This window comes from Monosiga brevicollis, genomic scaffold, assembly GCF_000002865.3.
Source record: "Monosiga brevicollis MX1 MONBRscaffold_15 genomic scaffold, whole genome shotgun sequence".
NCBI classification, from domain to species: Eukaryota; class Choanoflagellata; order Craspedida; family Salpingoecidae; genus Monosiga; species Monosiga brevicollis.
This window is the reverse complement of record NW_001865052.1, coordinates 808,039-817,795: the sequence shown is the minus strand read 5'-3', so window position 1 is coordinate 817,795 and position 9,757 is coordinate 808,039. Positions and strand designations below refer to the sequence as shown.

Below are 9,757 nucleotides of genomic sequence, written 5' to 3'. Positions count from 1 at the left end.
ATAGCGACAAGAGTGAATGGGCGAGGCATTGGAGCTAGCGAAATGAGGGACGAGGCAAGGCAAAACAGACCGGTGGTCGGGCGATGGCACAAAGCTGCCAACTTGATAGTAGCTTTTGCCTTCAGCTTCGACGTTCACATCCAATAGCACCTGTGACAAGTGACAGTGGAAGAGATAGGTGAGCGGCCACTCGATGAGTCAGTGTCTGAAGCAAAATTCAGACGGCACTAACTTCTTCCGCCTCACAAAGCTCATCGTTCATGTCCTGGCTAGCGCTGTAAGGAGCATCAGCCCCTGCACGAAATACGAATGAGAAGAGCAGAAATGCGCGGTCTCGAAAAGCAGGAGAGATGCCGCACCAAGCTTGAGCTTGCGGCGACAGTGAATCGGGTATTGCTTGTCCTTCTCAAAGCTGCACAACAGATGCATGTGCCCCGTGTCAGGACAAACGAAAGCGCCCATGCAGAGTGTGCAAGAGCGTTGACTTTGTTGCGAGACGCACCGTGTGTAATAAAAGTAGGGGCCTTTGCGCATTGGGACGGAAGTGTCATCCTCGGCAATGCGGCCTCGCATCTCCTTGAAGAGCTTCTCGCGCAAATCCTATCATGCCGGGCCATGAGGCGATTCGAGTACAGGACTTTGACAAGGCGTTTGCTAGCATACCTCAGTACCAGCCATGCCCTCCTCAACGTGAGCATTTTCGGCCTTGCACAGCTTGATCATGTCTGGGTCCTCGCGCTTATCATCGCGCAACCAGTAGTAAAAGTCGACGCGCTCGTCGCCGTGCACCGTGATGGTATGGGGGCGCCTGTCAGCGCGGGGGCCTATACTGCCGGACATGAGACCCGATGCGGCTGCGTCTCTCTGCGACGTGATACCACCCGACCGCCTTCTCTTTTTACTACACCTCTTCTTCGCTTGCCCTCACACACGTACTCTCACACTCTCACACTCTGCGACCGTATGAAGGAAGATACTGAAGAACGTACCGACACCACCGCTGAAAAAGTGCTGAAACTTGGTGGGTTTTGGAATAAAGTCCTGATGCATGGCCACCACAGCAGTGGCTCCTCCCGCCGACGCCAGCGCCACTGAGCAGGTCTAGGACGTGAGATATACGAAACCAACGCCTCCAGAGAGCCAACAACAGCGAGGAGTCAAACCATCGCTTAAAAGTCTTACCACGTGCTGGCTTCCAGGCCAGCTGCCGGCATGACTGCCAGCACTGGCGCGCAAATGTGGCTGCCATCGTGCTTGTCGCTTGGCTTTTTCTGCTCGCGAAAAGCAAAAAAAAAAATGAAAAAAAAAGAGAAGGAAACACACACGAACACACACACGAAATCGAAATTTTCACACACACACACACACACACACACACACACAAGAAAAAGTATTTGTTGGAAGACGCAAGCTGGGCGGTCCGTCCACTGGCAAAAGAGAGCAGGGAGGAGGAGTGGGGTTGACATGGATAGAGAGACGGGTACAAGGTATCAGCGCGTGTGCGTGCGCCCGCCCTTTCTTTGCTGGCTGGGTTAAGCTTGACATGACAAGCGAAATTAGAATCGAATGCATGAATTTGTAAGTTTGAAGCTTTTATTTGGGAAGACGGGGCATGTCGCCCATAGCATTGCGAAGCTTGGTGTTGCGCGGGTCCTGCGCGTCCCTGGCATCCTGGCACTGGTCAGGCTGGCCGAATCCTTCTGCGCTGGCAATGTTGTATTTCAGCAATTGTTGAATCTTGGTCCAGCGTCTGCCGAGGGTGATGAGCCAAAAGGGGTGAGCAAAGGATGACTTGTGGACACCGCGAGCCCAATCCTGCTGTCAAATCCGCGCAATTGGACCGATTTGACCAATGCTACGTACTGAACCCGAGGATAGGCAGCCTTGGCGTCGCCCTTGGCCATCCAATCTGAAAACCAGAGGCGCTCCGCAAAGGCCAAGCCGCGCGGAAACGCCCGGCACAACAAATTGTGCGCCTCAATTTTCTCTGCAAAAAGGGCGCCCAGCGGTGAAAGAGCAGACACGTAGTCGTACCATTAGCCGATACAAGGTTGTCGTGAGACCCAAGCACACCCCTGCACAAATCAGCAGGTCCATACCTGCCCAAAGGCACATCTCGCCTCCTAGAGCATTTTGCTGGAGCAACTCTTTGCTCAAGGGACATTTGTGCGTCAAAAAAACTGGGCGTTCATAGTGTTCGTCAAACCTTCCCTCGTTGTCCAAGTAGTAATATTGGCTCTGAATGCACCCACAATGATGTCAATGGCTGCCGTTCAGCCTTTTGGGCCATGCCAAGGATGCCAAGGTACCACAAAACCCACCTGAATGACCTTGTATCCCATTTTAACCACTGAAGCAAGACCGCAGAGCTAAAAAAAGCATACAAACCCATTAGCAAAAGTGTGTGTGCGCGCTCTGCGAATTCTAGACCGCTTGCTCCAGCACACGACATACATAGCTTCCCCAGAACTTCCAGACGTGCAGCACGACGTCCTTGGGTACTGACATGCCAGAATCCCGCATGTCCTGTAACACAAGCATGCAAATGCCGTTAGGCTGACCCACGCGATCACAATGAAACATAGCCTTGCACCAAAACATACCTTCCAGACGATCGGGGTGCGTTTCTTCTCACGCACAACATCCCAGCCAGCATCGATGATGCGCTGTCGCAGTGCGTAGCCCGTAGCGCCACCCATGGCGCGCTGGATGGCTGCCAGCAAAGCAAGGAAGGGCATTGCGGGGGGTTCAGCATCATGAAAACATGTAATAAAAGAATAAAACGTAGAAAGACACACATGCGCGCGCGCTTACTAGAATTCATCTGCCAGCATTTAACATCAAACTCGTCACCGCCCGTGTGAAAGTAATCGTCGCGAAAGACCGAGTTGGCATATTTGTAGACGCCACGCACCACCTGGCTCGGTTAAAAATGAGTGAGGTAACGGACCGCTTTGGAAGGGAAAAAACAAAAAAAACAAAAAGGCATTGTCACGGGAATGCACGCCGCACTAGCACTCGCATACACACCTCGTAGGTGCGGGGTTCCAGCGGATTGATGGTGTTGCGAGGATGGTTGCAGGCTAAATTGTGCGGTTTGCGTCGGTCAAGCAGTTCACCAAAGCCCAAACAACCAAAGTAAAATAGAAGGCATTCTTGACGTACATTTGAGTTGGGGCTCGCCAAAGGTCCAGCTAGCACTGTGACCAGGAATGTCAATCTCTGGCACGACGCGAATGGAGCGGTTTCCGGCATAGTTGACAAGATCCTCCAAATCTTGGGGTGTGTAGACGTTGGGGTGAACGTTGTGCCATGCACCTTCTTCACTCAGATGAGGAAACTCAGGTACCACGACCGGGAAGGACTGAGCAACGGCAAAAGCACAAGTGAGGCAGCCTTTAATTCCTTTCCTTGTTGTTTTCTATAGGGCGCAGGCTCTACACATTCATGATCCAAACCTGATCATCGACGAGGTGAAGGTGAAGCACGTTGTAGTGGATGGTGGCCATGAGGTTGATGAGATTCTTGAGGATGGGCACAGGCATGAAATGGCGGGATGTGTCCACAAGCAGGCCACGCCAGCCAAATTCAGGGCTACGTCGCGGACCAATACATGAAAAATGAGCAGGATTCAGCCACGCGCGACAAAGCAGACAAACATGCTGCCAGGTAAGCCGGTGAGAGCCAGCTGAATGTCACTACCTGTCCTCGATGCGCAACGGCAGGCCGGTGATGGCAGGGAGATTGCGGGTGTTGTGGCGGCCGATCAGCTGGTAGAGCGTAGCTAGGGCATGGTGAACGCCCCAGACGGCCTGGCCTTCGATGCGAATGTGCGTCATGCCAACATCCAGAACATATTGCTCTTTGAGCGGGTGCTGCAAGGGCTCGTCTTCGTTGTGAATGAAAATCTCAATCATGGAGAGGGCAAACGTCTCCTCGGCTTCGCTGGCTGCCGCGGTGGCCGGTGCAGACGTACAAGCGTCGACAATGCGGGTGCAAAAGTCGGTCACGGCGGTGCGCAAGACTTGATGATCAGCAGCCGATGCATTAAGGATGCGAACCTTTAGGTCCCGAGGCAACAAATGCGCATGGCCGTGCCCTAAGGTGACGCTTCGGGCCTTGGGGTAGAGCACACTCGTGGCCACATCCACAGCCGGAAAGCCAGGATTCAAAGTTGCACACGCGTGAAGGTCTGCATGCCGAGCCACGGGCAACACATCACCGCAAGAGAGATCACCAGGCCCCGCCTGCACCGCGCTTGCCACCAGGCCCACCAACAACAAGAGCCACCGCCAGTCCGGCAGTCGAGGAGAGATCGTCCCCGACATTTCAAGAGAGAGAGAGAGAGAGAGAGAGAGAGAGAGAGAGAGAGAGAGAAAGTGAATTGGTAGAGAGTTTGAGAGAGAGAGAAAGAGAGAGAGAAAGAAAGAGAGAGAGAGGGAGGGAGAGAGATGAATGAAACTGTGTGATAAGAAAAAAAAAAGAGTAAAAGTTTAGGAGAAAAGGAGAGTAGAGAGTTTAAAATAAAAAGGAGAGTAAAGTTCAAAAAGGAGAGTGCAAGTTTAAAATAAAATAGCATACACGACACACACACACACACACACACACACACACACACACACACACACACACACACACGGTTTTTGCGCGCTGCGGGAGTTTGTTGGATGAGATGGCGCTGGGCCACTCCTGGAGATGGGCTGGATGGATCGGAGAGAGCGTGCTGGCTGCGGGAAAGCGGTGATAGAGTCTTGTTCGGCAGATTTGCAGAGCAGGGTTGTCACCAACAGCTAGAATTCAAATTGGCGATATCAATGGCAGTATGGCTGGGCAGCCGGAGCTGGGCCGCACAGAGGCTGAACACGGCCAAGGGCTCAGCGACAGCCATGGAGAGGCGCTCGACATTCAACTCAAGCTGGACCAGCGCACAGAGGCAGAGCTGGAAGCTTTGAAGGTGTATGTCGACGAAGGCGCGACCATCGAGCTATGCAACAACGCTTTTCAGCGGCTTGCAAGCCGAGCGTGTCGTAGCGACTTGTAAGAGCGACCGTCGCTTTCGGAAGTCACCTTTGAAGCTCCAATCAGACGCATGCTCACGCCGGGCTCACAGATTTGTTGTTGCTTTGGGCTTGCTTCACAGCTATCACGTCGTTTTTGAGGGCTGGCGATATCTGCGACAGGATCTTCGTACCGAAGGGCTGGATGCTGACAAGGCATTCCAGTATTGCCACGATCGTCTCATCAGTCTGCCGCCAGAAACAGGAAGTGCACTTGAGCTTGGTTTCGTCTACGACTTGGTGGCGGAGCTGATCCTTGGCATCGACGCGCGTCGTTCTGACTCGGACTTGGCCCAGCATTTTTTCTTCCCTGCTCGTTGGAAGCGCTGGAGTGCCCTCATTGAAGAACTGGATCTCAACCGTCATTTACATGCAGCCATAACGATTCATGACGAGGCCACAGCGACTCGTTGTGCTGAGCTGGTTAAACTTATTTGCTTTTGCAGAACTTATGCACAAGTAAGCTCCCCACCCACCCCGCTTCTGCCTAACCCCACACATCTCGCGCGGCAGCACCTCTTATGTGTATGGCAATTCCATGGCTTGGTCTTGGTCTTCGATAGCTACGAACCCCCGAGGCCGATCTGTCCAGTCTCTGGCCCAGTCTGTCTGCGTGCTTGCACTCGCCCAACGTCAACCTTCACGCCTTTGTTCGCAACACGACGTGCCACCTCGTTACGCTGGTGCGTGTGCCGCCCATTGACGAGCAGGCAACGTCATATGCTCGCTGCCGACCTTCTCGCCTCTGTTTGACGTTCATGTGTGTGCACCACAGACTTCCCACCATGTGCAGCAGGATGTGATCCACAAGCTGTTGGCCGTCATTGCTAGCGCGGCGTCACCCTTGGTGCAGCAAGAGGCGTGCCTTACCTTAATGCTCGTTGTGAATGACGTACAAGCTGCGCTTCTTCGACGCAAACAAGACCTGGCACAGACCCCGGCACTAGGCCGGGCTCTCGAGGCGTGTTTGCCTGTGCTACAAGAACTGATCATGCTGCGAGGTCACTTCAATCTGCGAGCCTGCGCGCTCAAGGCAGCACAGCAGCTTGTGTTGTTGATGAACATGACAACCTGGCAAGCGTGCCTGCCCGTGCGTGGTTCCGGCAACGAGCTGGAACGTATCAGTGCCACTTGGTTTATCTTGCTGCGACAATGGCCAGGGCTCAGCACACTGCCCTTTGTCCCTGTATCCCAAGCGCCAGTCATCACCATTGATGTGCCACTGCCGATGTCTGACCTGATACAAGATGTGACGGCGTTGGCGGATGATGAACGCTGCCATCTAGCCGCGCTCTGCGCGGTCAGTTATTCGGAACTCTTTGCGTCTGCACCTTGTCGTACCGCTCTAAACCGTATTCTTGTTCGGCCATGTGTCAGAATTTGGCTACCATCAAGGCCTCGACGAATCAGGAGCTGTTTGATGGCACTGGCATTCTCAGAGCGTTGGGCTATTTTCCGCACTGGCCTCGAACGTGGGCGCGGTACGTGACAACCCAAGAAACTGGGAATCGGTCTCTGCAACCGTTGCAGTAAAACATATGCGTCTCATTTTTTTCCATGGTTAGATCATCCCTTGCCATTTTTGAGCAGCTATGGCCAGCTGTAGACGATTGGCGTCACATGAGCTGTTACATTCAAGCTGCAAAAGAGTATGTTGGCATGGCTCACTCAGACTGTACCACAATTTTCATTGTTGTGCTTGCGCGCTTTTTAGCGGAAACAAGCCTGTCAGCATCTGCGATTCACGCGAGTCTTTGGGTTGTGACATAGCGCAAGGCTTCTTGAGGCTTGCTTACAGTTTCTGAATGAAAAATCTGACCAGGAACGCCAAGATTTTTGGGGTCTTTTCGACGTACGTTTGGTTGTTTGGCTTGGCAGGCGCGATGAGCCTACCCCCCCAAAGTGGGAAGCGGAACTTGTTTTCACTTTGCGATGTGTTGATCAGGTGGGTGCCCTCAGCGCAATTGTCGAGGCGGCTGGCTATGCCAGCCGCTTGTGGCAGCCACTGTGGAGAAGCGGAGAGTATTTGATACATCTCACAGGGTGCAGCGCACTCGTCCAGTTTTTCGTCAAGCAGGCAGAAACTTGCTTGCGTGAGCTTGAGGTGCACCGCTTGTCAGCCCCGTGGCGATATGCAGAGGGTGCCCTGAACTTTATTGCAACGCTCATTCAAGAAGAAGCCTCTCCGAGCGGGCATCTTGTTGAACGATATGGTCGGATGTTGAGCCATGCTGTGACGGTGCCCGATCCACCTGATACCTTGGCTCGGGTTTTGGAGGATGCGTCTAGAGCGGAGGTTGAGGACTCGCTCCGCATATATGCTTTGCGCCATGGCCCAGGGAAAGGACTCCGCTTTAATGATGCGTGGCAAACCCTGATTGAGCCAGCCCTACGCTCGCGCTTGCCCGAGGTTCGAACTGCAGCGGTTCAAGGCCTGGGCCTCTTAAAGGCTTTGAAGCATCCTTTCTGCGAACGATCCCTGCTGGAGATGGTTCAAAACGACGAGGACTCTGAGGTTCGAATGGCAGCAATGGTTGTCCTGTGGGGCGAAGACCCGCATGACCCGCAAAGGCCTCGGGCAAATGCGACCTACTCCCAGTACCTAGCAGCCCATGCTCTACGTCGAAGCGCCTTGTTTCTTGCACCTATATGCGAGGAGCTTCGAGCCATGGAACTCGGTGTAAAATTGCACAACGCCGAGGCGGAGTGCTGTTAGATGCGGACTCTTGATGTGGGTGCGTTGTGTGGACTTGAGGGTCCCAGCAAGCACTAGTCTAGGTCAGATTGTCGTGCTGCAAAGCAGCTTGAGCATAGAGCTGAATTGAATCGCTTAGACAAAAAAAAAATAAGGCAAGAAACAACACCAGGCAAAGGTGAAGTGGTCGGGTGTTTGAGCTTTTATATGGACAGCAAAGTGGGAGGGGGAGGCGGGGATCAGGACGTTGCATTTAAAACGCAGTCCCACGCGGGCGTGTGGAAGTCCGGTTGTTTTTCGTGTTGAAACTGGTTGGCTCTCCTGGTGGTGTGCGCCGACTGGTGCGTCGGGTGGCGAGGCGAACCGCTTGAGTTACTGCTGGCCGCGTTGGTGCGCCTCCGGGGAGTCGGCCCTTGAGGGCAGCCCACAGAGCGTAGAAGATGAGGCCCGTCAGGGCCCCTCCAATATGGCCAGCATGATCGACGTTGGAGTGGCGGGACAGTTGAGCCGATGCTTGGATGTCATAAGCCAGAAAGGCGCCCACGGCCAGGATGGCGGGCACCGGGATTATGAGGAAGACGTAGATGGGCCGCATGGGATTGATGAGCGCGAACATGGTGCAAATGGCCAGAACCGCGCCTGAAGCACCAATCGCTGGTAGACGCCGGCCGGCTACAAGGATGAGCACGCAGATCATGTCGAAATGTGACGACGCTGGGCGCGGCGTGACGAGAACAGGTGCATGGCACAGCGGAAATAACTAGGATGTCAGTGAAGTCAATTACCTCGTAGGTCTGCTAGCTCCTGACTCTCGTAGATATGGGCTAACGATGCACCCAATCCCCCCACGAGATAGAGTGTGAGTAGACCCGCACTTCCAAGTACAGCAGCTACCTAAGGGAACCACAATGTGAATCAGAGCAGAAGGCAGTAAGATGGTGGCTGGTTGATGTAGTTTGATCTGTCGCGTTACCGCAAAGTGGTGAGATTCTCAAGGGGTGGAAACTCACTGGTGGTGCAAAGCTATTGAGGACGAACATGTTGACGGCCAAGTGCATCAAGCTTTGGTGGCTAAAGCTAGCGGTCAGCAAGGTATACCAGCGTCCTAGGTCCATGGGCAGCGAGTCGGCACAAAGCAAGGCGGGGTGAACCCGGGGGTCGTCGTCGGGACCCAAGGGGCGGTGGGCAGCTGATTTGAGATGGCTACCTTCACTCCAGTTTTGCTCGCTCGTTGCAAAGTGTTGAATCATCCAATCTAACACGGCCAAGGCAATGCCAAGCTGAGAATCAAGCGCCACACATTTGTTCACGTGGGGGCCGCTGCTTGAGGGTACATACGTGGCGGCTGCAGGTGCCAGAGGCTGAAGACGGCGGTGTTGATGCCAATCAAGGTATACGTAGTTGCGCGACCCGGTAAGGCCGAGGCCGGTGGTTGCATGCGGGCCCACCGTTGAGAGCGGCTACATTGCACACCAGTGACATCATGCCATCAGCTAAATCCCCCATGTTGGCGTGTGGACCCTCTCTGGGGACTTACTCTGTGCGTAAAAGGCGGCGGGTGTGGCCAAAGGGACTCCTAGCGCTGGATTGACCTCCACTCAATGGTCGCTGAAGGCATGATGATCTGCTGAACCTGGTCACGGCGATGCGCAGCCCGAATAAGGACGACAGTCCCATCCTGGCCGTGGGGCTGCAATCAAGTGACAGTTGCAAAAAGCACCCAAAAGCCAGCCAACTCTGGTCCACCCGAGCCTTGAGCTGCACAACCCCGAGTTCGAAGGCGCCCACTACCCTCCAACCCAAACCGCGATGGCCAATCAATCAATCAACCTAACGCCAGCCACACAACCCTCGCCGCCGCCATCCAAGGAGCGCTCCCAAGTCTCCCGCCAGCTGCTCCTCGCAAACGCTCTCTCTCTCTTTGAATCTCTCTCTCTTTTAACTCCCTAAATCTCTCTCTAAATCTCTTTAAATCTCTCTCTCTCTCTCTCGCTCTCCTCTAAAA

The 9,757-nt window shown here is 54.0% G+C and overlaps 3 protein-coding genes across 3 annotated transcripts in view; 1 reads left to right on the top strand and 2 right to left on the bottom strand.

Moving 5' to 3' along the window:
* The window catches only part of MONBRDRAFT_37688 (uncharacterized protein), a gene marked incomplete at its 5' end in the record, with an annotated part of 6,475 nt that extends 2,147 nt beyond the window's left edge, over positions 1–4,328 (bottom strand). The window contains 9 exons of the mRNA XM_001747050.1: positions 360–412; positions 503–600; positions 664–829; positions 1,183–1,271; positions 2,455–2,526; positions 2,604–2,713; positions 3,166–3,364; positions 3,459–3,594; positions 3,703–4,328. Of these exons, the coding sequence (XP_001747102.1) occupies positions 360–412; positions 503–600; positions 664–829; positions 1,183–1,271; positions 2,455–2,526; positions 2,604–2,713; positions 3,166–3,364; positions 3,459–3,594; positions 3,703–4,328 (1,549 nt within the window). The remainder of the gene's footprint in view (positions 1–359; positions 413–502; positions 601–663; positions 830–1,182; positions 1,272–2,454; positions 2,527–2,603; positions 2,714–3,165; positions 3,365–3,458; positions 3,595–3,702) is intronic.
* A 494-nt stretch (positions 4,329–4,822) lies between these two features.
* On the top strand, positions 4,823–7,813 carry MONBRDRAFT_37687 (uncharacterized protein; the record flags this gene model as incomplete). The annotated part of the gene is made up of 5 exons (XM_001747178.1): positions 4,823–5,037; positions 5,141–5,516; positions 5,621–5,740; positions 5,833–6,357; positions 7,003–7,813. The coding sequence occupies 5 exons, from the start codon at positions 4,823–4,825 to the stop codon at positions 7,771–7,773; spliced, it is 2,007 nt and encodes a 668-aa protein (XP_001747230.1). The 3' UTR covers positions 7,774–7,813.
* A 50-nt stretch (positions 7,814–7,863) lies between these two features.
* MONBRDRAFT_33060 (uncharacterized protein) lies at positions 7,864–9,429 on the bottom strand (the record flags this gene model as incomplete). The annotated part of the gene is made up of 6 exons (XM_001747049.1): positions 7,864–8,424; positions 8,538–8,646; positions 8,763–8,857; positions 8,960–9,007; positions 9,091–9,212; positions 9,290–9,429. 6 exons carry the CDS (start codon positions 9,427–9,429, stop codon positions 8,006–8,008), a joined length of 933 nt encoding a protein of 310 aa, XP_001747101.1. The 3' UTR covers positions 7,864–8,005.
* Positions 9,430–9,757: the final 328 nt, after the last annotated feature.